The sequence below is a fragment of the Oncorhynchus masou genome, chromosome 1, assembly GCF_036934945.1.
Source record: "Oncorhynchus masou masou isolate Uvic2021 chromosome 1, UVic_Omas_1.1, whole genome shotgun sequence".
NCBI lineage: Eukaryota > Metazoa > Chordata > Actinopteri > Salmoniformes > Salmonidae > Oncorhynchus > Oncorhynchus masou.
The window spans coordinates 24,622,373-24,648,977 of NC_088212.1; the positions used below are offsets into that span (position 1 = coordinate 24,622,373).

The 26,605-nt window shown below is 44.4% G+C and overlaps 1 protein-coding gene across 1 annotated transcript in view; it reads right to left on the bottom strand.

Annotated features, from left to right (window-relative positions):
- LOC135539965 (citron rho-interacting kinase-like) overlaps positions 1–26,605 on the bottom strand; it is a 52,781-nt gene that overhangs the window by 24,031 nt on the left and 2,145 nt on the right. Inside the window, exons 3-21 of the mRNA XM_064966245.1 lie at positions 24,646–24,816; positions 24,470–24,523; positions 24,215–24,268; positions 23,577–23,717; positions 20,645–20,770; positions 19,653–19,748; positions 19,310–19,426; positions 18,925–19,034; positions 18,645–18,819; positions 17,989–18,186; positions 17,816–17,869; positions 14,754–14,951; positions 13,331–13,524; positions 13,118–13,253; positions 12,932–13,036; positions 10,782–10,922; positions 2,030–2,140; positions 1,273–1,492; positions 945–1,115 (exon numbers count right to left, since the gene is read on the bottom strand). Coding sequence (XP_064822317.1) covers positions 945–1,115; positions 1,273–1,492; positions 2,030–2,140; positions 10,782–10,922; positions 12,932–13,036; positions 13,118–13,253; positions 13,331–13,524; positions 14,754–14,951; positions 17,816–17,869; positions 17,989–18,186; positions 18,645–18,819; positions 18,925–19,034; positions 19,310–19,426; positions 19,653–19,748; positions 20,645–20,770; positions 23,577–23,717; positions 24,215–24,268; positions 24,470–24,523; positions 24,646–24,816 — 2,572 coding nt within the window. The remainder of the gene's footprint in view (positions 1–944; positions 1,116–1,272; positions 1,493–2,029; positions 2,141–10,781; positions 10,923–12,931; positions 13,037–13,117; positions 13,254–13,330; positions 13,525–14,753; positions 14,952–17,815; positions 17,870–17,988; positions 18,187–18,644; positions 18,820–18,924; positions 19,035–19,309; positions 19,427–19,652; positions 19,749–20,644; positions 20,771–23,576; positions 23,718–24,214; positions 24,269–24,469; positions 24,524–24,645; positions 24,817–26,605) is intronic.

Sequence of the window (26,605 nt, forward strand, 5' to 3'; positions counted from 1 at the left end):
AGACAACACAACATAAAGAGAGGCCTAAGACAACTGCAACACATGACAACACAGCATGGTAGCAACACAACATGACAACAACATGGTAGCAGCACAAAACATGGTACAAACACTATTGGAAACAGACAACAGCACAAAGGGCAAGAAGGTAGAGACAACAATACATCATGCAAAGCAGCCACAACTGTCAGTAAGAGTGTCCATGATTGAGTCTTCGAATTAAGAAATTGAGATACAACTGTCCAGTTTGAATGTTTGTTGCAGCTCGTTCCAGTCGTTAGCTGCAGCGAACTGAAAAGACGAGCGACCCAGGGATGTGTGTGCTTTGGGGACTTTAACATAATGTGACTGGCAGAACAGGTGTTGTATGTGGAGGATGAGGGCTGCTGTAGATATCTCAGATAGTGGGGAGTGAGGCCTAAGAGGGTTTTATGAATAAGCGTCAACCAGTGGGTCTTTGCGATGGTTATACAGAGATGACCAGTTTACAGAAGAGTATAGAGTGAAGTGAGTATAAGGAGCATTGGTGGCAAATCTGATGACCGAATGGTAAAGAACATCTAGCTGCTTACCTGCTGATCTATAAATTATGTCTCCGTAATCTAGTAGGATAGGATGGTCATCTGAATCAGGGTTAGTTTGACAGCTGGGGTGAAAGATTACGATAGAGTCTAGATGTAACTTTAGCCTTCAGCTTTGATATGTGCTGAGAGAAGGACAGTGTACCATCTAGCCATACTCCCAAGTACTTGTATGAGGTGACTACCTCAAGCTCTAAACCCTCAGAGGTAGTAATCACACCGTTGGGGAGAGGGGCATTCTTCTTACCAAACATATCAACAGCTGTAACAAGTTGTCCAGTGTAGGTAATCCTCACTGGTACCCTAGTTTATAGAAAGACTCATAGATACTCCCATGTCCACTACTTCTCCAGAAGGACTCACCCTCTGGGGGGGCAGCCTCCTTCCTGCGGCCAGAGTTCGAGGTAGCCAGCAGGTTGCCTGGGCCCTGCTGGTGCTCAGGAGACTTCACCATGGCAGACATCATCATCTGCTGCCGCGTTGTGGCAGGGGTGTCAGGGGTACCACCATGGTCCACAGGTTTGTACTGGACTGCTGGATGTGTGTATAGAGAGAGAGAGAAATCATAAAGGGAAAGTTTGATGTGGTGTGAGTTTGATGTGCTACTTGTTGTGAGATAGCATGTGCTGGACCACAGCAGTGGTCTTCAGTGGGATTATTTCCTGTTTATTTGAGATGACAGTGTCCTCACCCTCCTCTCGTAGGGAGCGCAGCTCCAGTCTCATCTTCTGCAGTGCATCCTCCAGCTCAGAGCAGCGGGAGCGCTCCTTGTCCAGGGACACTTTCATGTCACTGTATTGCAGGGGCACCGGCTTCATGGAGGGTGCAGGGGATACCTGCTGGGGCACCTGGGACTGGCCCTGGGCTGCCATGGCAGCCAGCAAGTCCTCTCTGCGCCGCCCAAATAGACCCTGGAACAAACATACACAAACACACACACACAACTGTCACTGAAAAACATTGAGAAAATATTTGGGCTAAAATGAAAAGGTCCATGAAAAGGTGCTCTAGAAATGGTAATGTACCGTGGGGCAAAAAAGTATTTAGTCAGCCACCAACAGGTGTCTTTTATACTGATAAGAAGTTCAAACAGGTGCCATTAGTACAGGTAACGAGTGGAGGACAGAGGAGCCTCTTAAAGAAGAAGTTACAGGTCTGTGAGATCTAGAAATCTTGCTTGTTTGTAGGTGACCAAATACTTATTTTCCACCATAATTTGCAAATAAATTCATTAAAAATCCTACAATGTGATTTTCTGGATTTTTTCTCTCGTTTTGTCTGTCATAGTTGAAGTGTACACCTATGATGAAAATTACAGGCCTCTCATCTTTTTAAGTTGGAGAACTTGCCCAATTGGTGGCTGACTAAATACTTTTTTGCCCCACTCTATGTATTACTGTAATGCACTCTGTGTCACTGTACCTGTATTGTGAGCTGTCCAGTCTCACCTTTTTCTTCTTAGAGCCCCCCTGGTCCACCCTGGCCTGGAGGAAGTCTATGAGTTTGGATTGCTGGGTGATGGTCCCCTCCAACTTCACTTTCTCATGGGAGTACACAGCCTGCAGGTGGAGCTAAGTGAACATTACTAAGGCATTGAATTTCTACTCATGTATGTCTGTCTGTCGAACAATTCCCAACAACTACCTAATACACACAAATCTAAAGGGATGGCATAAGAATATGTACATATAAATATATGGATGAGCAGTATATACATATGAGATGAGTAATGTAAGATGTGTTAACATTATTAAAGTAACATTATTTAAAGTGACTAGAGATATGTGTGTGTGTGTGTGTGTGTGTGTGTGTGTGTGTGTGTGTGTGTGTGTGTGTGTGTGTGTGTGTGTGTGTGTGTGTGTGTGTGTGTGTGTGTGTGTGTGTGTGTGTGTGTGCTCATCAGTGTTAATGTTGGTACTCTTTTTAGATTTAGTCTAGTCTTAGTCATTTTGACTAAAATATCATTAAGTCACATTTTTTTTCATAATATAATGATTTAGTCTAGTTATTCAAAATGATGAAAATGATGAAAATAGTAAACTAAATGCCCTTCCTTTTTAGTCATATTTTAGTCACATCACATTTGTATTGCCTCATTAACCTATAGTAAACATAAATCACTGACTTCCATGTGCACAAACATACTAGCCTTGTCCTATCAACACATTTTTCGGCTTAACATCTGTTGTGGAAATTCTTACACAACGATTCTCTTCCCAACAGCCAAATTGTCAGTAGAACACATTACTCTGCAGCAGATAATACATTGCATACCTTGACAAGGGCTCCAGACTAATATTTTCCACAGTGCCACCAACTTTTTCAGTGGCACCAGCCGATCATTTTGTAGCACCAAATTTTTCTTATCATTCATCTTATAAAGTAATTCACAGTGCTTTAGACTGTGTAATAGAGGTGGTATGCTATTCAATAAATAAGTTGTTTCATCTAACATGTCCAAGCAGGAATGCATGATTCGAGATATTTTGATGTGCAACCTAATCCAGTGATTGTCATGAATTGTGAGTTGACAATAGGGTATTGTTGTTTGTTATATTTTAATGTTAACCACATGAGGAAGTGAACTCTAAACACAATTAGCTAGCTCTCTAATTAAGCATTAAGGCACAAGAGAGTGCCTGGATACAGCCCTTAGCCATGTTATTTTGGCTATATAATACAAACACCCGAGTGCTTTATTGCTTAATTAGAGATCTAGCTAATGTGTTTAGAGTTTTCACTTCCTCATGTGGTGAATTCTGGAGCCCTATTTTAACAGTAAAATATAACAAACAACAATACCCTATTGTCAGCTCAAAATTCATTACAATGGCTAATGCGCATTTCGCACACTTCATAATTTAAAGCCATATCAAATATCTGGGTTGTAAAATACAGTAGTTGCTACTGAGTTCAATATTAAGAGATTACAAATACAAATTATACACAGAAAGCTGAGAACAACAGAAGTTGTTTTCATCGCTATGTATTTCCAGCAATTTGACTTTTTAATCTTTAATACAATTAGAAGCCATTTTCTTCTCGTTCGGAGAGCACATCAAGTGGTTTGCTCATTACAGCAGCAGGCCCCAGCAGAACAGGCCCCAGCAGAACAGGCCCCAGCAGAACAGGCCCCAGCAGAACAGGCCCCAGCAGAACAAGACCCAGCAGAACAAGACCCAGCAGAACAGGACCCAGCAGAACAGGACCCAGCAGAACAGGACCCAGCAGAACAGGACCCAGCAAAACAGGCCCAGGGGCTGGACAGACACTTTCGTTACAGGAATCATGAGGATAATGCACTTTCATTTTAGCCGCCCAAAAAATATGAAGTTTTGAAACTCTCGCCCGGAGCGTACATCAAGTGGCTCGCTCATCACAATAGCAGGCCCCAGCAGAACAGGACCCAGCAAAACAGGCCCAGGCGAGGTTTGGGATGAGTTGGACCGCAGAGTGAAGGAAAAGCATCCAACAAATGCTCAGTATATGTGGGAACTACTTCAAGACTGTTGGAAAAGCATTCCTCATGAAGCTGGTTGAGAGAATGCCAAGAGTGTGCAAAGCTGTCATCAAGGCAAAGGGTGGCTACTTTGAAGAATCTCAAATATAAAATACATTTTGATTTGTTTAACACTTTTTTTGGTTACTACATGATTCCATATATGTTATTTCATAGTTTTGATGTCTTCACTATTATTCTACAATGAAGAAAATAGTAAAAATAAAGAAAAACCTGGAATGAGTAGGTGTGTCCAAACTTTTTGCTGGCACTGTAAGTATTCACACCCCTGAGTCAATACATGTTAGAATCACCTTTGGCTGTGATTACAGCTGAGAGTCTTTCTGGGTAAGTCTCTAAGAGCTTTGCACACCTGGATTGTACAATATTTGCACATTATTCTTTCAAAATTCTTCAAGCTCTGTCAAGTTGGTTGTTGATCATTACAAGACAGCCATTTTCAAGTCTTGCAATAGATTTTCAAGCAGGTTTAATAACAAACTGTAAATATGAAGAAAATAGTTCAATAACGAGCCTAGTTGGTTTTCCCATGGAAAAATACAGGAATCTTCCAGACAAACTAAACACCTTTTTAATCCGCTTTGAGGATAATACAGTGCCACCGACGTGGCCTGCTACCAAGGACTGTGGGCTCTCCTTCTCCGTGGCCGACGTGAGTAAGACATTTAGACGTGTTAACCCTGGCAAGGCTGCCGGCCCAGACGGCATCCCTAGTCGCGTCCTCAGAGCCCAGACCAGCTGGCTGGAGTGTTTAAAGACATATTCAATCTCTCACTATCTCAGTCTGCTGTTCCCACATGCTTCAAGATGGCTGCCATTGTTCCTGTACCCAAGAAGGCAAAGGTAACTGAACTAAACGACTATCGCCCCGTAGCACTCACTTCTGTCATCATGAAGTGTTTTGAGAGACTAGCCAAGGATCATATCACCCCCCCTTTACCTGTCACCCTAGACCCACTTCAATTTGCTTACTGCCCCAATTGGTCCACAGACGATGCAATCGCCATCACATTGCACACTGTCCTATCCCATCTGGACAAGAGGAATATCTATGTAAGAATGCTGTTCATTGACTATAGCTCAGCATCCAACACCATAGTACCCTCCAAGCTTATCATTAAGCTTGAGGCCCTGGGTCTCAACCCCACCCTGTCAATTGTGTCCTGGACCTCCTGACGGGCCATCCCCAGGTGGTGAAGGTAGGAAACAACATCTCCACTTTGCTGATCCTCAACACCGGAGCTTTACAAGGGTGCATGCTCAGCCCCCTCCTGTACTCCCTGTTCACCCATGAATGCGTGGCCATGCATGCCTCCAACTCAATCATCAAGTTTGCAGATGACACAACAGTAATAGGCTTGATTACCAACAACGGCCTACAGGGAGGAGGTGAGGGCACTCGGAGTGTGGTGTCAGGAAAACAACCTCTCACTCAACGTCAACAAAATACTTTACTAGATGCTGTTCTTCCACTAACCTCATTGCAACTCCCCTCCAAGTCTCCGACCACTACCTTGTATCCTTTTCCCTCTCGCTCTCATCCAACACTTCCCACACTGCCCCTACTCGGATGGTATCGCGCCGTCCCAACCTTCGCTCTCTCTCCCCGCTACTCTCTCCTCTTCCATCCTATCATCTCTTCCCTCTGCTCATACCTTCTCCAACCTTTCTCCTGATTCTGCCTCCTCAACCCTCCTCTCTTCCCTTTCTGCATCCTTTGACTCTCTATGTCCCCTATCCTCCAGGCCGGCTCGGTCCTCCCCTCCCGCTCCGTGGCTCGATGACTCATTGCGAGCTCACAGAACAGAGCTCCGGGCAGCCGAGCGGAAATGGAGGAAAACTCGCCTCCCTGCGGACCTGGCATCCTTTCACTCCCTCCTCTCTACATTTTCCTCCTCTGTCTCTGCTGCTAAAGCCACTTTCTACCACTCTAAATTCCAAGCATCTGCCTCTAACCCTAGGAAGCTCTTTGCCACCTTCTCCTCCCTCCTGAATCCTCCTCCCCCTCCCCCCCCTCCTCCCTCTCTGCAGATGACTTCGTCAACCATTTTGAAAAGAAGGTCGACGACATCCGATCCTCGTTTGCTAAGTCAAACGACACCGCTGGTTCTGCTCACACTGCCCTACCCTGTGCTCTGACCTCTTTCTCCCCTCTCTCTCCAGATGAAATCTCGCTTCTTGTGACGGCCGGCCGCCCAACAACCTGCCCGCTTGACCCTATCCCCTCCTCTCTTCTCCAGACCATTTCCGGGGACCTTCTCCCTTACCTCACCTCGCTCATCAACTCATCCCTGACCGCTGGCTACGTCCCTTCCGTCTTCAAGAGAGCGAGAGTTGCACCCCTTCTGAAAAAACCTACACTCGATCCCTCCGATGTCAACAACTACAGACCAGTATCCCTTCTTTCTTTTCTCTCCAAAACTCTTGAACGTGCCGTCCTTGGCCAGCTCTCCCGCTATCTCTCTCAGAATGACCTTCTTGATCCAAATCAGTCAGGTTTCAAGACTAGTCATTCAACTGAGACTGCTCTTCTCTGTATCACGGAGGCGCTCCGCACTGCTAAAGCTAACTCTCTCTCCTCTGCTCTCATCCTTCTAGACCTATCGGCTGCCTTCGATACTGTGAACCATCAGATCCTCCTCTCCACCCTCTCCGAGTTGGGCATCTCCGGCGCGGCCCACGCTTGGATTGCGTCCTACCTGACAGGTCGCTCCTACCAGGTGGCGTGGCGAGAATCTGTCTCCTCGCCACGCGCTCACCACTGGTGTCCCCCAGGGCTCTGTTCTAGGCCCTCTCCTATTCTCGCTATACACCAAGTCACTTGGCTCTGTCATAACCTCACATGGTCTCTCCTATCATTGCTATGCAGACGACACACAATTAATCTTCTCCTTTCCCCTTCTGATGACCAGGTGGCGAACGCATCTCTGCATGTCTGGCAGACATATCAGTGTGGATGACGGATCACCACCTCAAGCTGAACCTCGGCAAGACGGAGCTGCTCTTCCTCCCGGGGAAGGACTGCCCGTTCCATGATCTCGCCATCACGGTTGACAACTCCATTGTGTCCTCCTCCCAGAGCGCTAAGAACCTTGGCGTGATCCTGGACAACACCCTGTCGTTCTCAACCAACATCATGGCGGTGGCCCGTTCCTGTAGGTACATGCTCTACAACATCCGCAGAGTACGACCCTGCCTCACACAGGAAGCGGCGCAGGTCCTAATCCAGGCACTTGTCATCTCCCGTCTGGATTACTGCAACTCGCTGTTGGCTGGGCTCCCTGCCTGTGCCATTAAACCCCTACAACTTATCCAGAACGCCGCAGCCCGTCTGGTGTTCAACCTTCCCAAGTTCTCTCACGTCACCCCGCTCCTCCGCTCTCTCCACTGGCTTCCAGTTGAAGCTCGCATCCGCTACAAGACCATGGTGCTTGACTACGGAGCTGTGAGGGGAACGGCACCGCAGTACCTCCAGGCTCTGATCAGGCCCTACACCCAAGCAAGGGCACTGCGTTCATCCACCTCTGGCCTGCTCGCCTCCCTACCATTGAGGAAGTACAGTTCCCGCTCAGCCCAGTCAAAACTGTTCGCTGCTCTGGCCCCCCAATGGTGGAACAAACTCCCTCACGACGCCAGGACAGCGGAGTCAATCACCACCTTCCGGAGACACCTGAAACCCCACCTCTTCAAGGAATACCTAGGATAGGATAAGTAATCCTTCTCACCACCCCCCCCCCCCCCACCCCCCCTTAATGATTTAGATGCACTATTGTAAAGTGGCTGTTCCACTGGATGTCAGAAGGTGAATTCACCAATTTGTAAGTCGCTCTGGATAAGAGCGTCTGCTAAATGACTTAAATGTAAATGTAAATAAAGGAGATGATCGTGGACTTCATGAAACAGCAGAGGGAGCACCCCCTATCCACATCATTGGGACAGCAGTGGAGAAGGTGGAAAGTTTTAAGTTCCTCGGCGTACACATCACGGACAAACTGAAATGGTCCACCCACACAGACAGTGTGGTGAAGAAGGCGCAACAGCACCTCTTCAACCTCAGGAGGCTGAAGAAATTTGGCTTGTTAGCCAAAACCCTCACAAACTTCTACAGATACACAATTAAGAGCATCCTGTCGGGCTCAATCACCACCTGGTACGGCAACTGCATCACCCACAACCGCAAGGCTCTCCAGAGGGTGGTGAGGTCTGCACAATGCATCACCGGGGGCAAACTACCTGCCCTCCAGGATACCTACAGCACCCGATATCACAGGAAAGCCAAAAATATCATCAAGGACAACAACCACCCAAGCCACTGCCTGTTCACCCCGTTACTATCCAGAAGGTGGGGTCAGTACAGGTGCATCAAAGCTGACCCCGAGAGACTGAAAAATAGCTTCTATCTCAAAGCCATCAGACTGTTAAATAGCCATCACTAGCACAGAGAGGCTACTGCCTACATACAGACTTTAAATCATTGGCCACTTTAATAAATGGATCACTAGTCAATTCAATAATGCCACTTTAATAATGTCTACATATCTTGCATTATTCATCTCATATGTTTATACTGTATTTTATATCATCTATTGCATCTTGCCTATGCCGCTCTGTCATTGCTCATCCATATATTTATACGTATATATTCTTACTCTTATTCCATTCCTTTACTTAGATTTGTGTGTATTAGGTAGTTGTTGTGGAATTGTTCAATTACATGTTAGATATTGCTGCACTGTCGGAACTAGAAGTGCAAGCATTTCACTACACTCGCAATAACATCTGCTAACCATGTGTATGTGACCAATACATTTGATTTGATTAGCTGAGCTAATGGATGGGCTGGACATGCCGAGAGAGGAGTTCGGATTGGTCTGACATGCTTCCGTCTATAATATGAGCTGCAAAGTATGTACGGAAAATCATGTCTACCGTAGCTTTTTTTGAAAGATATCATGAAAACTGAAAAAGTTTTGCTACTGATCTACATATTGCTGCCCTGACGTTAATAGCGCTATCGGTGTTGTTGTCACAGAAGAAGTTGACAAGAGTTTTGAAATCAGTGGAATGCCATGTGGAAGCAGAGAGATGATTGCCAAATGCGGAGTCCAAAAAGAGAACACAGTAAGAAGGCTGTTGTATAAAACACCTGTCTCCGGATTACATCTTCAAACTAAGGGAAACCATGGCATCCATGACAGAGAGAGAAGCGTTCATCCATGTATACGGATGGGTAAGAGTCTAACTACATTTTCGGAAATTATAAGTTTCTAATTTGTCAGAAATTCGTTTTTATTGCAAGTTAAAGTGTACTGTTAGCTAGTTAAAGTTATCTGGCTTGCTAACTAGCTAACATTACATGTATGATCTGTGTAGGAGCTCTAGAAAGAGGCCTGAGTTCCAGAGTTGAATTTCTGCCTTGGGTGACTGTTCAAATCGATTTTTCCCAGTCTGAGTTTGTTTTTTCAGAGTTCCCAGTTGTTTTGAACACGGCATTAGAGTTGGGATTATGGTTCATCGTTTTAGCTAGCTGGCTAGCTAGATGTCTAAACAACACACTCCACTATGCAAGCAACCATTTCACTGTACCGTTTACACTTCTGTATCCTGTGCATGTGACAAATAAACAAAGATTTTATTTGATATAGTGTGTGTTTACCAGAGACTGTAATGTGAAGAACAATAAGACCTTCACCAAAGTCAGTTTAGGATATAGGCCAAGGACTAGATACATTTAATTTGTAGTACTACTTTTTGCTACTACTTTCACCACTTTTAGTCTTGAAATCTTTGGTTGTTTACAACACTGTGAATCGTCAAAGAGATGGGTGAGGCTTAAGAGTGTGTGAACGATGCTGACTGGGTGTAAATAAAGAAGAGCTCTCCAGTAGGTGTACCAGAAATTCACAGGCCATTTTCTCAGAATTGGGGTAACAAGTTTTTCAACTTTCAAAGCAGGATTACTTTCTCAATGTTTCTCAAATGCAGTGTACCATTTTCTAGCTCGGAGTCTCTACTTTTATCCAATGTAAAAAAAAAACACCATTACAAATGTGTCTACAGCGCATTTGGAAAGTATTCAGACCCCTTCCTTTTTTCCACATTTTGTTACGTTACAGCCTTGTTCTAAAATTGATTCAATAAAAACATCTCAGGACCTCAGACTGGGGCAAAGGTTCACCTTCCAACAGGAAAACAACCCTAAGCACACAGCCAAAATAACACAGTAGCGGCTTCAGAACAAGTATCTGAATGTCCTTGAGTGGCCCAGCCAGAGCTGGAATTGAATCCGATCGAACATCTCTGGAAAGACCTGAAAATAGCTGTGCAGCGACGCTCCCCATCCAACCTGACAGAGCTTGAGAGGATCTGCAGTGAAGAACAAGGAAAAATCCCAAAATAGAGGTGTTCCAAGCTTGTAGCGTCATACCCAAGAAGACTCGAGGATGTAATCCCTGCCAAAGGTGCTTCAAAAAGTACTGAGTAAAGACTATGACTACTTATGTAAGTGTTTTTGCTTTGTCATTATGGGGTATTTTGTGTGGATGGATGAGGAAAACAAACAATTGAATCAATTTTAGAATAAGGCTGTAACATTGAAAAATGTGGAAAAAGTCAAGGGGTCTGAATACTTTCCGAATGCACTGTGTGTGTGTTTGCTCAAGCATGCGTGCGTAGAGTACCTGGATGTTCTCCAGCTGGTACTCCAGGTCAGTCCTCTCAGTCTTCAGCAGGTCAGTCTGGTCCACAGCATCCTGCAGCCCCTGGGTTAGCCGGAAGATGTGGCTCTTCTGAACATCTAACTGCTGCTGCAGGTTTCCTTGCTGAGGGAGGGACACAAACAGTATCAACAAAGTGATATTTCACTTCTCACAAGCAAACAAACATACTCGGTTATAATAGAGGATTTTCTATTAAGCCCAGGTATGTGACATTATATATATATTTTTTTTTATTTTACCTTTATTTAACTCGGCAAGTCAGTTAAGAACAAATTCTTATTTTCAATGACGGCCTAGGAACAGTGGGTTAACTGCCTGTTCAGGGGTAGAACGACAGATTTGTACCTTGTCAGCTCGGAGATTTGAACTTGCAACCTTCCAGTTACTAGTCCAATGCTCTAACCACTAGGCTACCCTGCCGCCCCATATGATATAAATAACTCAAATATACAGTGCCTTGCGAAAGTATTCGGCCCCCTTGAACTTTGCGACCTTTTGCCACATTTCAGGCTTCAAACATAAAGATATAAAACTGTATTTTTTTGTGAAGAATCAACAACAAGTGGGACACAATCATGAAGTGGAACGACATTTATTGGATCTTTCAAACTTTTTTAACAAATCAAAAACTGAAAAATTGGGTGTGCAAAATTATTCAGCCCCTTTACTTTCAGTGCAGCAAACTCTCTCCAGAAGTTCAGTGAGGATCTCTGAATGATCCAATGTTGACCTAAATGACTAATGATGATAAATACAATCCACCTGTGTGTAATCAAGTCTCCGTATAAATGCACCTGCACTGTGATAGTCTCAGAGGTCCGTTAAAAGCGCAGAGAGCATCATGAAGAACAAGGAACACACCAGGCAGGTCCGAGATACTGTTGTGAAGAAGTTTAAAGCCGGATTTGGATACAAAAAGATTTCCCAAGCTTTAAACATCCCAAGGAGCACTGTGCAAGCGATAATATTGAAATGGAAGGAGTATCAGACCACTGCAAATCTACCAAGACCTGGCCGTCCCTCTACACTTTCAGCTCATACAAGGAGAAGACTGATCAGAGATGCAGCCAAGAGGCCCATGATCACTCTGGATGAACTGCAGAGATCTACAGCTGAGGTGGGAGACTCTGTCCATAGGACAACAATCAGTCGTATATTGCACAAATCTGGCCTTTATGGAAGTGGCAAGAAGAAAGCCATTTCTTAAAGATATCCATAAAAAGTGTCGTTTAAAGTTTGCCACAAGCCACCTGGGAGACACACCAAACATGTGGAAGAAGGTGCTCTGGTCAGATGAAACCAAAATTGAACATTTTGGCAACAATGCAAAATGTTATGTTTGGCGTAAAAGCAACACAGCTCATCACAATGAACACACCATCCCCACTGTCAAACATGGTGGTGGCAGCATCATGGTTTGGGCCTGCTTTTCTTCAGCAGGGACAGGGAAGATGGTTAGAATTGATGAGAAGATGGATGGAGCCAAATACAGGACCATTCTTGAAGAAAACATGATGGAGTCTGCAAAAGACCTGAGACTGGGACGGAGATTTGTCTTCCAACAAGACAATGATCCAAAACATAAAGCAAAATCTACAATGGAATGGTTAAAAAATAAACATATCCAGGTGTTAGAATGGCCAAGTCAAAGTCCAGATCTGAATCCAATCGAGAATCTGTGGAAAGAACTGAAAACTGCTGTTCAACAATGCTCTCCATCCAACCTCACTGAGCTCGAGTTGTTTTGCAAGGAGGAATGGAAAAAAAATTCAGTCTCTCGATGTGCAAAACTGATAGAGACATACCCCAAGCGACTTACAGCTGTAATCGCAGCAAAAGGTGGCGCTACAAAGTATTAACTTAAGGGGGCTGAATAATTTTGCACACCCAATTTTTCAGTTTTTGATTTGTTAAAAAAGTTTGAAATATCCAATAAATGTCGTTCCACTTCATGATTGTGTCTCACTTGTTGTTGATTCTTCACAAAAAAATACAGTTTTATATCTTTATGTTTGAAGCCTGAAATGTGGCAAAAGGTCGCAAAGTTCAAGGGGGCCGAATACTTTCGCAAGGCACTGTATAACGGGCAGAATAAGAAAAACGTAGCCTACATCATCCAGCAGCCTCTGCTTCTGCTCACTCTCAGTCTCCAGCTTCTGCTGCAGACTCCTTGTGTTCATCTCCAGCATGGCATGCTTCTTCTCCAGGTCATTCAGCTAGAGGGACAGAGACAGAATGTACGGGTCTGCTTTAGACAGAGAGATAGACAGAGAGACAGACAGACACATAAGGCTCACTGTGTCAGAGAGGCTCTCTGCTTTGAGTTTCTGGTCCTTGAGGGCCTCCTGCAGGGCCAGAATCTCAGCCTTGTGCTCCTTCACTGCCTGCTCAATAGACTGACGTGCCTCCGAGTTGCGCAGGTCAGCACGTAGCCTGAAGAGGAATAAGAGAGGGGACCATATGAGTGTGTGTTTGTGTGTTTATGTATGTTGTGTGCGTGTGTGTGTTACCTGTTCTGCTTCTCGTTGTCCAGCAGTCTCTGGATCTCCCTGGTCCTCCTCTCAGCCTGGTTCTTCTCTTCCTCCAGGGCTCCCCTCCAGGCATCCCATTGCCTCTCCTTCTCCAGCAGCTCATCATTCAGAGTCTCCAGCTCCAGGACCTGCTCCTCCAGCATGGTGCACGTGGTCTTCAGTGTCTCAATGTTCTAACACAGAACATGGAAAACATAGGAGGGGTTACGAATAGAAGTCATGCTATTCAACTGTTCAACTGGTCTGTTCTAACAGACAACATGAACATCTTAGAGAGATTGTAAGAGATGAACTTACATGAGACATCTATTTAAGGTACTTTCAATAGAGTTTTGTGGTCTTAATGATGACTGTTCTGAAGTCAGCCCTCTGAGTAATGGACATAGTGTCCCAAACCAACGTCAGTAATGTCAGATTCTGATCATCAGGAACATTGACATTCAATGGGTTGTGCTCCACAGTTAAAAATAGATACAAGTAACTTTGAGAGATAGGGCACATACTGAGCTACGTCTGTATGTTTCCTATTTCCTTTGCTTGAGACAAACTCTGGGATAAAAATATAGCTGCAGCAGCACCATGGTCCTCTGAAGTCCACCCATCCAGGGCTGACATGACCTGGGAACGATGCGGATGACACATCCCTCCCACTCATGGTCGGATCCCTCTATGACTTCCATCCCTGGTTACACAACCACTAGCAAGGACAGAGAGACAGAGCTCTAGCTACTAAACGCCTACACACACCCCATCCCACAGGGGCAGAGCACAGCATCACACAGCCTCCCCCCTCCCCCTCCCTCCCTCCCTCCCCTCCTGAGCTGGAGTTACATAACAATAGAACAGTCAAGTATCTTCTGCCTGATTTATACTTTCTCCACTCAATCACATTAGCTGGTATAGTGTGTGTGTGTGTGTGTGTGTGTGTGTGTGTGTGTGTGTGTGTGTGTGTGTGTGTGTGTGTGTGTGTGTGTGTGTGTGTGTGTGTGTGTGTGTGTGTGTGCGCAAGTCTGTGTAACCTATAATTGATTGCTGAGGAGTATGGAGAGATGTGTGTGTCAGTTTGTGTGTTTGAGGGTATGTGAAATGAGATGTCTGTGAAAGAAAGAGAAAAAGAGAGAGAGAGAGAGCTCTCTATTATCCCAATTCTGTTAACATGTTAGAGTGTGTTTGTTCTATACGGTACTATGTACCTATGGTCATGAGTGAGTGTATGTGTCACACCTAGGGTTGCAAAATTCTGTGAACTTTCAATAAATTCCCTGGTTTTCCAGAAATCCTGGTTGGAGGTTACCAGATCTCCTGCTTATTCCCTCCTGATTCCGGGATCCTCAGAACAGGGATTTCGGGAAAAACAAGAAGTGTATTGAAAGTTTGCAAAATTTTGCAACCCGAATCACACCTGTTTTTGGTTGTTGAGGTGCATCTCGCGGTCAGCCACCTCGTGGCGGAGGCGGTCCACATCCTGACCTAGATGCAGGCGGTCCTCTGTCTCGTCCGTGGCCTCGTCCAGCTGCTTGGACAGGTAGAAGTTCTGACGGTTCAGCTCAGAGTTCTCCTGGGTCAGCTGGGTCAGCTGCTCCTCCAGGTCTGTGATCACCTGAGGGAAGGAGGGTGGGAGACATATTATACTAGGCTCATTGCCAACTTCTACACAATATTATATCATTTGAATGTATACTACTGCAAGATGTATTGACGTACAGTGTATTTGGAAAGTATTCAGACCCCTTCCCCTTTTCAAAAAATTTCAGACCCTTTGCTATGAGTCTCGAAATTGAGCTCAGGTGTATCCTGTTTTGATTGATCATCCTTGAGATGTTTCTACAACTTGGAGTCCACCTGTGGTAAAGTCAATTGATTGGACATGATTTGGAAAGGCACACACCTGTCTATATAAAGTCCCACAGTTGACAGTGCATGTCAGAGCATTGAAAAAAATGTCTGCAGCATTGAATGTCCCCAATAACACAGTGGCCTCCATCATTCTTACATGGAAAAAATGTGGACCTCCCGAGTGTTGCATCGTTCTAAGGCACTGCGGAGTCACTTCAGCCTGGGGTTCGATCCCAGGAGAACTTTCCAGAAGGACAACCATCTCTGCAGCACTCAACCAATCAGGCCTTTATCGTAGAGTGGCCAGACGGAAGCCACTCCTCAGTAAAAGGCATATGAAAGCCTGCTTGGAGTTTGCCAAAAGGTACAGTGCCTTGCGAAAGTATTCGCCCCCCTTGAACTTTGCGACCTTTTGCCACATTTCAGGCTTCAAACATAAAGATATAAAACTGTATTTTTTTGTGAAGAATCAACAACAAGTGGGACACAATCATGAAGTGGAACGACATTTATTGGATATTTCAAACTTTTTTAACAAATCAAAAACTGAACAATTGGGCGTGCAAAATTATTCAGCCCCTCAGTGCAGCAAACTCTCTCCAGAAGTTCAGTGAGGATCTCTGAATGATCCAATGTTGACCTAAATGACTAATGATGATAAATACAATCCACCTGTGTGTAATCAAGTCTCCTTATAAATGCACCTGCACTGTGATAGTCCCAGAGGTCCGTTAAAAGCGCAGAGAGCATCATGAAGAACAAGGAACACACCAGGCAGGTCCGAGATACTGTTGTGAAGAAGTTTAAAGCCAGATTTGGATACAAAAAGATTTCCCAAGCTTTAAACATCCCAAGGAGCACTGGGCAAGCGATAATATTGAAATGGAAGGAGTATCAGACCACTGCAAATCTACCAAGACCTGGCCGTCCCTCTAAACTTTCAGCTCATACAAGGAGAAGACTGATCAGAGATGCAGCCAAGAGGCCCATGATCACTCTGGATGAACTGCAGAGATCTACAGCTGAGGTGGGAGACTCTGTCCATAGGACAACAATCAGTCGTATATTGCACAAATCTGGCCTTTATGGAAGAGTGGCAAGAAAGCCATTTCTTAAAGATATCCATAAAAAGTGTTGTTTAAAGTTTGCCACAAGCCACCTGGGAGACACACCAAACATGTGGAAGAAGGTGCTCTGGTCAGATGAAATCAAAATTGAACTTTTGGCAACAATGCAAAATGTTATGTTTGGCGTAAAAGCAACACAGCTCATCACCCATCCCCACTGTCAAACATGGTGGTGGCAGCATCATGGTTTGGGCCTGCTTTTCTTCAGCAGGGACAGGGAAGATGGTTAAAATTGATGGGAAGATGGATGGAGCCAAATACAGGACCATTCTGGAAGAAAACCTGATGGAGTCTGCAAAAGACCTGAGACTGGGACGGAGATTTGTCTTCCAACAAGACAATGATCCAAAACATAAAGCAAAATCTACAATGGAATGGTTCAAAAATAAACATATCCAGGTGTTAGAATGGCCAAGTCAAAGTCCAGACCTGAATCCAATCGAGAATCTGTGGAAAGAACTGAAAACTGCTGTTCACAAATGCTCTCCATCCAACCTCACTGAGCTTGAGCTGTTTTGCAAGGAGGAATGGGAAAAAAATTCAGTCTCTCGATGTGCAAAACTGATAGAGACATACCCCAAGCACCTTACAGCTGTAATCGCAGCAAAAGGTGGCGCTACAAAGTATTAACTTAAGGGGGCTGAATAATTTTGCACGGACAATTTTTCAGTTTTTGATTTGTTAAAAGTTTGAAATATCCAATAAATGTCGTTCCACTTCATGATTGTGTCCCACTTGTTGTTGATTCTTCACAAAAAAATACAGTTTTATATCTTTATGTTTGAAGCCTGAAATGTGGCAAAAGGTCGCAAAGTTCAAGGGGGCCAAATACTTTCACAAGGCACTGTACCTAAATGACTCTCAGACCATGAGAAACAAATTTCTCTGGTCTGATTAAATCAAGCTTGAACTCCTTGGCCTGAATGATAGATGCCTCACAAGTCCTCAACTGGCAGCTTCGTTAAATAGTACCCGCAAAACACCAGTCTCAACGTCAACAGTGAAGAGGCGACTCCGGGATGCTGGCCTTCTAGGCAGAGTTCCTCTGTCCAGTGTCTGTGTTCTTTTGCCCATCTTAATCTTTTCTTTTTATTGGCCAGTCTGAGATATGGCTTTTTCTTTACAACTCTGCCTAGAAGGCCAGCATCCCAGAGGCGCCTCTTCACTGTTGACGTTGAGACTGGTGTTTTGCGGGTACTATTTAATGAAGCTGCCAGTTGAGGCATCTTTTTCTCAAACTAGACACTCTAATGTACTTGCCCTCTTGCTCAGTTGTGCACCGGGACCTCCCACTCCTCTTTCTATTCTGGTTATAGACAGTTTGCACTGTTTTGTGAAGGGAGTAGTACACAGCGTTGTACGAGATCTTCAGTTTCTTGGCAATTTCTCACATGGAATAGCCATCATTTCTCCAAAAAAGAATAGACTGGGTATACATTTTTCATAACATCAACCTTAATACAAGACTAATTGAAAACAGAGAGAGAGAGAGGTGGCATACCGCACAGCTGTCTCTGAGGGCATCATACTTGCGCTGGATCTCGTCTCGGTGGGCCTACCAGACAGAGAGAGGGACAGGTTTGGTGGCTGTACTAGAGTACTTCATCATAGCATAGTAATAACATGAGTAATAACAATAAACTGTTACAGTATGTATGTCCCTCTTGCACTCACTCTAAGAACACAGATTTCCTCCTCAGCCTCAGCGGTGGTGTCCTCGAGCTCTGATTTGGCCTGCTGCAGCTGACTCTCCAGGGATTGGCGTGCCGCTTGTAGCCCACTGATCTGAGAAACCCTCTCCTGTAACGACAGAGTCAGCTCCGTCACCTGACGCTTGATCTCCAGCTTCTGCTCCTCATGCTCAAGGCCCATCTAACGACATGACGGACACACAGAGAGAAGGGAGAGACAGAAAGGGGTCAGGCTGAGGAAGGAGAGTCAGAGAGATGAGTCACCCAGAGGAACGAGAGAGTCAGAGAGTTGAGTAACCCAGAGGGATGACAGAGTCAGAGAGACGGTCAAGCAGTGAAGGAAAGAGTCAGAGAGATGAGTCACCCAGAGGAATTATAGAGTCAGAGTGGAGTCATACAGAGGAATTATAGAGTCAGAGAGGTGAGTCACCCAGAGAGAGGAGATAATCAGAGAGATGCTGATCTGGCAAAACAACTACCTACATGACCCTCTATCTGGCATTTCTCTCTGCCAACCCCCGACAGCTCTTCTGGCTCCTTCCTGCACTCCCCTCTCCTCCTTCCTGTGACACTAACCGTTCTGTCCTCTCCTTCCTTCTCTGCCCTCCTCACCTCCCCCTCTCCTCCTTCTCTCCTCACCTCTCTCAGCATGTTCTCCAGCTCCAGCACTCGGCTCTTGTTGCTCTGCTCCTGCTGACTCATCTTCTCTAGGTGCTCTTCCAGCTTGGCGTTCTGGGCCTCTATTTTCCCAGCCTGAGACTCCAGGTAGAACTTCTGTTGTCTCAGCTCCGAGATCATCTCCTCCTGGGCTTTCCTGTCAGGCCAGACAGATAAACAAACACGCAGCACAGTCAGTATCACTGTGTGGCGAATCCTCCTAACTAATTAACCAACTAACTAACTAGTCCACAACACTCACATGTTCTTCTGGGTGTAGATGCTGCTGTTGGCTGCCAGTTTGTTGGCCTCAGATAGCTCAGTAATCCTCTGCTCCAGGCTGGCCATCTTTGAGTCCATGGCATTTATGGTCTGGGATGGACAGAAGAGTCAAGTTTCAACACACATTTACATGCAACCTCAACATGTCTGACAATTTGCAGTACATTCATAATGTTAACTAATTTATAAAATGCTCACTACTATTGTCAAAACAAAACAGTACATGTCCAATATATGACAGTTGCCTTGCAACAAGTTCTTGCGAGTTTGAAATAAACCAAGTCAGTGTGATTAATGTGAAAAATAAACCACTTCAGTGTAATGTGAAAATAGGCCACATCCTAACTCGGCTGGCCAGCTCTTACCGCCTTCTGCTCACTGATGATGCTGCACTTCTCCTGGACCTCCTCCTCATACTTGCTCTGACTGGATTCCAGCATCTCCTTATCTGCCATGCTTGCCTTCATCTGGTTCTCCAGAACCTGGTTAATATAAGAGAGACAACACAATATCAACGAGGCTACAGCTCAGGATCAAGGCCCAGTCAGAGTTTTCGTGACCAAGGGACCGGCCCAGGAAAAACTCTGGGCCCTAGTTAAAGCCGACAACATCCCCTAACAGTGTGAATACACCAGTAATCCTTAATATGATACTCTCCTGAATGGGTGTGCTAAACAGCAGAGAGACGTTGAGGCTCTGGAGCTCTACCTTGATCTTCTCTTCATAAAGCTTCTCCTTGTGCTCCAGGTGGGTCTCCACGCGTTGGGCTGTGGACTGGCTCTCACGCAGACTCTCCTCCAGGTCCTATGCAAACGAACACGTTAGAGTACATTATTTATTCAGCCTTTTCACATTAGGACACAATGCCATGATATTATGCAGTAGAGCAAGGATAAAATGTACACAAAAAAATCTCAGGCACAATAAAAAAAAATGATAGCTGTGCCACCAGATACTCTGGGTTGGCGCCCAGGCTCTGTCGTAACCGGCCGCGACCGGGAGATCCGTGGGGCGACGCACAATTGGCATAGCGTCGTCCGGGTTAGGGAGGGCTTGGCCGGTAGGGATATCCTTGTCTTATCGCGCACCAGCAACTACTGTGGCGGGCCGGGCGCAGTGCACTTGGTGCGGCTGGCTTCTGGGTTGGATGCGCGCTATGTTAAGAAGCAGTGCAGCTTGGTTGGGTTGTGTATCGGAGGACACATGACTTTCAACCTTCTTCTCTCCCGAGCCCGTATGGGAGTTGTAGCGATGAGACAAGATAGTAGCTACTAACAATTGGATACCATGAAATTGGGGAGAAAAAAGGTGAGAGAACTTTTTTTTTTAATTAAAGAAAACATTTAAAAAAAAATAAGATCTGTGTTCACAATCTGTCACTTTTGGGTCTGAGACAGAGAGAAACCACGCTGTGAATGACCCCCAGAGGGTGAGGGCTGAATCCTAATGTGAGATCATCACTGATGTCAATGGGAGATGCTTGAAAATTACACTTACGAACGCAGATCTCAAGTTAGGATTTGGCGCAGACTGAATAATAAGGTGAGGGAGTGTGAGTATGTGTGTGTATCTAAGTGAGTGTGTGTATGAGCAGTGAACACACATATGTCCTGAAGGGCTTGTGTGATAATCACTCCAAAGAAGGGCATAGTTGTGAGGGCCAGAGGGGGGCTGAGGGCCCCTCTTTCCCCTCCCCTTACCATGATTTGATCTGTCATCTGCTGGATCTGCTGGGCCTTGCTCTGCATGTCCTCCTTCAGCTTACTCTCCCTGCCCTCAACTATCTCCAGCCTCTTCACTTGGCTCTCCAGGGTCCTCCTGCCATCCTGCACACAAACACACACACACACCCACCACTCAGGCTAGAGAAAGTCTGCTGCCACCAGTAAAAGTGAGTTTATCCAGCTCTCTTTTTTTCAATTAATCCTTTCTTTGTTGTTGTAGTTGTGGTCTGATCAGTCAGTACTGGGGTTGTTATGGCGACCACATTACCACCACACCCGTGGTCACCAGTCATGATGGCAGTCAAATTCCATGTGACCGTCTAGTCACGGTAATTAGGCTTCTCCAAGCTCTGATGCTGCTGATGGTCATTTGATGCTGCTGATGGTAGACTACCAAACTTGCTAACTGCCTGGTACTCAGCACTCTATTGCCCCTCTAATTACTCTGACATCAATGCAAATGTAATCAAAAATCTAATCAAACACTTCGTGAGAGCCCATGAGCTAATGTTGCGCAACATTTCGATAGGCTACACAATTGCATTAGAAAACAAGAGTGATGGTCTCTATTAAAAAAGAGGCGGCTCCAATAAACTTTCTATAGGCTAGGCCTACTATATTTATTTTCAACTTCCTCACATTAAGCACATTGCTTCTCTTTACAACAGGATCATAGCCTACTTGGCTGGCATGAAAAGGAACCACAAGAAAAGCGTCCTCCATTCGTTATTTAAGTGCATAGATGACATGCCCAGCTTAAGGCAAATAGCGCATGCTTTTTTTGCTACTTTTTCAAATCATAGTTGCACAGCTCATGTAGCCTAGCCCATATGCCTATATGTTTTGATACGGTTTATATCACAACTAAAGTGGCCAAATAACTTCTTAAAATGAACCATATGAATCTGTTTTAGGGGTGTAGAGCCTAACTGGCATACATAAGCAGCAGATGAGTTTCAAGTTTGGGGAAGATAATTTCCAGAGTAAGGCATTACATGCATAATCGCATTTGTGGTCACTTTTGAGAATGGTGTTTTCCTGCTAATGGAACATTTCCGCTTACAGCCTACTGCCCTGTGCGCATTCCTGCACTTATAATGTGACAGTCTAATGGTTTATCAACATTTTAACTTCTTAGTGTTCCCTTCACACGCCCGGGATTGATTTGACAACACCCAGTGAAATAGCAGCGCGCCAAATTCAAAAACAGAAATAATCATAATAACAATTCATAAATCTTACAAGTGTTATACATCAGATTAAAGATGAACTTCTTGTTAATCCAGCCACAGTGTCAGATTTCAAAAAGGCTTTACGGCGAAAGCAAACCATGCTATTATCTGAGGACAGCACCCCAGCAAACATACACATGAAAATCATAATTCAACCTGCCAGACACGACACAGAAGTAAGAAATAACATGTAATTCATGCCTTACCTTTGAAGATCTTCTTCTGTTGGCATTCCAATATGTTCATTAAACACCACAAATGGTCCTTTTGTTCAATTAATTCTGTTGTTATATCCCCAAAATGTCCATTTATTTGGTGCATTTGATTCTGAAAATACTCCGGTTCCAACTCGCGCAACATGACTACAAAATATTTAATAAGTCACCTGTAATCTTGATCCAAACATTTCAAACAATTTTCCAAATACAACTTTAGGTATTTTTTAACGTAAATAATCAATAAAATTTAAGACGGAATAAACTGTGTTCAATAGCTGATAAAAACAAAGTGGCGGGAGATTTCAGGTTGCAGACTGTTTGGAATATTTATTTTCCCACAAAATAGAATAAGTAGACTTTTGTACTATGGGTGATAGTAGGTTGTTGCTTTTGCTAGCAACGGCTAGTGCTTTTGCTGTTCGTTAGGCATGCTCATCTTGTTGACTGACAAAAAGTAAATCTGGGTAGTTCTTCCAATATCTTCAATATGCATCTCGGAATTGCACAAGAACACGCTGCAGTTGCGTCCTGGATGTGTCTGTCTTCACTTGTAGCTCACGTGACTGAAAACCATGTGAGTAGGAGGTGCCTCCACATGCAGCAGGGAGAAGGGAATTATAATTATTATATTCAGCCCAAGGGCACAACGACCACTGGCTGCAAATGTATAGTTTTTTTTAGGGGGATTATGGCCACACAATGGGGATGCAGCCGGGAAATTCGAGGCATTATCAAATGCTTGTCAAATTGTGAATGAAAGACTGATGAATGGTGTCTGCGCAAAAAAAGAAAGTAGAGCTCATGCCTTTCATGCGACTTTTTAAATTAATCATTAGTGGCATCATGCAGCCTATTAAAAATGTATTGAAAATCAAAACATAGAGCCTAACATTTGTATCACAACTAAAGTTACATAAATAAAAAATAAAATAAAAAATGCATATAGGATTACCTGTTTATTTTGTTAACCGCTCAACACAGAATGGCTGTGGAGAAAATATCCTTTCTATTTCCTTCAGCGTTGTTCTATTGTATTATTCATACTATAAAGTAATATAAAATAATGCCACGGAATTCTAAGCAAATCTTGTCTGCTAAATGAACTAGTGTAGCACACAGCCACATAGCATAGCCAGATCAGGGCCTAACATAAGGACAACGCAGCGTACGCTATTATGTTCTTCTGAAATAGACTGCATTTTAGTCATATCATAATTCTTTAGACCGGTGTAAAATAAATAAGGGATTTATTGGGAAGGTGTAGGCTATACTACATGGATTTATTAGACTTTAAAATGTAGATGTTCCAAAGGTCTGCATCAGTGGCTTGTAGACTATGCGTGGAAGCCAGGAGATGCTAAATGTGTGTATGCTAATTAACGGTCAATTGGCAGTTATTTGCTAGACAATCACTGGCTGACAAAATGTCATTCCACAGCCCTAGTCAGTACTGCATACCTCTGTCTCTCTTAGGCGTCTGCGGAGGCTGTCACTGGAGTCCTCCTTGGTCTGAAGCATCTCCAGCTCATGTTCCATGCGCTCCTTAGCCACCCTGATACTATAGAGGAGATCTGTGGTCTCACTGCTCGCCTTCACTGCCTGTGTTATTGGCCGGGGAACAACAAAGACTTTCTGTCACCTATCTGACATTTACATAACTTTAAGGTCTACGGGCTCTATTGGTAATTGCATGCATGAATAGCCGAGAATACTGGGTGAAAATGTGATTGATTGTGCCTCTAAAATATGTGCCCATACAGCCTGGAGAATTCCATTAGGAAATGGCTTTAGAGTTATTTTGAAAATGTCTTCATTTAATGTAGTCATTGCTATAAAACATATTACTTAGAGAAACCAACATTGTCTGTAAAATATTTTGATAGCTGGCAATTAAGCAGAAACTGACAAATTATGATTTTTAGATACAATTGATTTATTCTCAGGCCTCAATTCAACATTTGCTTTACAGGACAATGGAGGAGTTGACACATAATTAGCAGATAGAGAGGACTTTCACATGTCTGTGTTTGATAAGCATCTATTCTTCCCTTAAAGCACACGCTGAATATGAATTATTTTCAACAAAAATATTCTACCTTGGCAAGCTTATATTGGAGATCCTCAATTTTCACTTGCTGTTCAGCATTGGTCTGAAACAGAGAAATAGAGAGAAAAAACATTTTAAGCTAAATATTTAACAATCCATATGAGTTCAGTCCCAAACCATCTTCATGGTTTCATTCATGATGGGATAATTTGTCTCCTAAACACTGAACATTACGTTAAGGAAAATATATACTGTATGACCATCCAAGGCGTCAACAGGAGATCCACATGGACTGAAGTTGTACCTTCTCCAGCTTTGACAGAAGCTCCTCTGTATCAGTTTTTCCTTGTTCCTTGGCCTGTGTGAAAATAACCAGAAAATCAGTTAAACCTCCTGCTTTCAAAACCAACACATGCCTTTAAGTTCTCTGAATGTGGGTCAGAGTCAAGAGATCAATATCAGAGTGAATAGTTACAGCACCTTCTGCATCCTTTGTTGACAGTCTGCTGCTTTCCTCTTCAGCTCTTCGCTGGTCTGACGGGACTCCTTCAGCTCCGACTCATACAGGTCGCTACGACGACGGGCCGCAGACAGGTCCTCCTCCAGCTGCCTGATGGCCACGCGCATCTCCTCCAGCTGGGCATGATACTCCTGCAGAGGGATGAGAGAGGAACGAGGGATGAGAGAGAGGGATGGAGGAGTGCAGAGGTGAAAGATATACGGAAAAGGATAAATGACAAAAAGGTGAATAGAAAGGAACAAATGGAAAGCATCCCAGAAAGAGATTAGACATGAGAGAGGGAGTGATGGGGCAGAGTGGTACAAAGAATAGACAGAAGAGGATATACGGTATAACAGAGTCTTTTGAACAAAGAGTTATGGAACAAGAAACGTTGTGGCAGAGAAAAATTGCACTAGCCAAAGTCATTTAGTGTCCTTGTCCTCTAAGGGTCGAATGATGATTAGATACGGCTAGCAGCCTTCCTTTCCACATCGTGGCCGAGTGACGCGGCATGCAGCATTCCTGATTATCAGGCTGGTTAGGACTAGCAGAGGCTAATGAAAAGTAGCATGACCCCGGTGCCTTGGGAGAGTGAGAGCACCCTGACAATGGAACATGACAGGTGCAGCAGATAGCATCAGCAGCACCAGCCAGCACCTCGTCAGTCCCCTTTCAATTAAAAGTGCTCCTCCTGTTTCCATTCATTCAAACCCTGCTAAGTGCCTGAAACGTGTCTCCAAGGACGTCCACCTGTCATCTACAGTAAGTGTCAGGAAGACACCTCATGAGTCATGAAACATTATAGTAACACACATTTTTTTAAATGTTGCATCCTCTAATTTAGTGTGCATTATTATGAAAGACAAAAGAATGTCATATTCAGCACAATTTAAGTTGTGATACGGTGTGCTGTATCAGTGAGCGGTAAGTATACCATCCATGGACGACCATGGATTGGCTGTGAAGACTACAGAGCAGTGTAAATGGCAGTGAAGGGGTTAACAACAACACTCTCGTTCCCATAATGTAAGATCCAAGGCCCCCATCGCCTCATCATGACAGCCTGCCCACTGCATCAGCAGCACTGCACACTCTCCACTTCTAGGTATGGATGATTCACATTGCCATGGCAACCATCACACTATAGAGCTTGTGCCTGGTAACCAATGCCAGCAACTGCTAAGGGGAACAGGTTGTTTTTCTATTACCTTTTTTTTGGATTCTGCTCTGTGGTTTGGAGGGGGGGGGGGCATATATTGTATGCTGTTTGCTGTTCTCTACCGTCAACCTCTCAATATCCTAATTCTCAAACCTTCACCGAATCAGATCATTGTTTATGTGCACACACACACCAGACTATTTGGATAATGGTTGTCTCAGTGTAAATCTGTCATTCCTCTACATTACTCTGTTGATCAGCAGAGTTCAGGAGACACTGCATCACTCCTGAGAGTAGCGATGGATAGATACACAGGAGACACCTTGAAGTACTGCGGCACTGAGCTATGCAGAGGCATGCTACTATCAGAGAGATGTCCACTGAGCCTTTTTCATGGTTAGGACTGCTCAAATGCATGAGAGTGCATTTGGGTTCATGTCCACTGTTAGAACAGCATACTGCAGACTGCTAGGAAAGGCTCAATGTTGATACTCACGGAAGGTAATCGCTACTATTACTTCTATTGCTATCAGACTTCTATTATGTGGCACTCAAGCCTTGTTATAGTTTTCTGCCTTACTCTGATTATCCTTATTCGATAAAGGCAATGAAACCACATTATTAACACAAATTCATCTGAATAGGGTTCCAGCAGTCACGAATCCTGAGCCAGGGTGTTTAATAGTACACTGGCTCCACCTGCACAGGGAGCACTGAGCACGGAGCATGGAGCACGGAGCAAGGAGCACAGAGCACGGAGTAGGGATCACGGAGCAGGG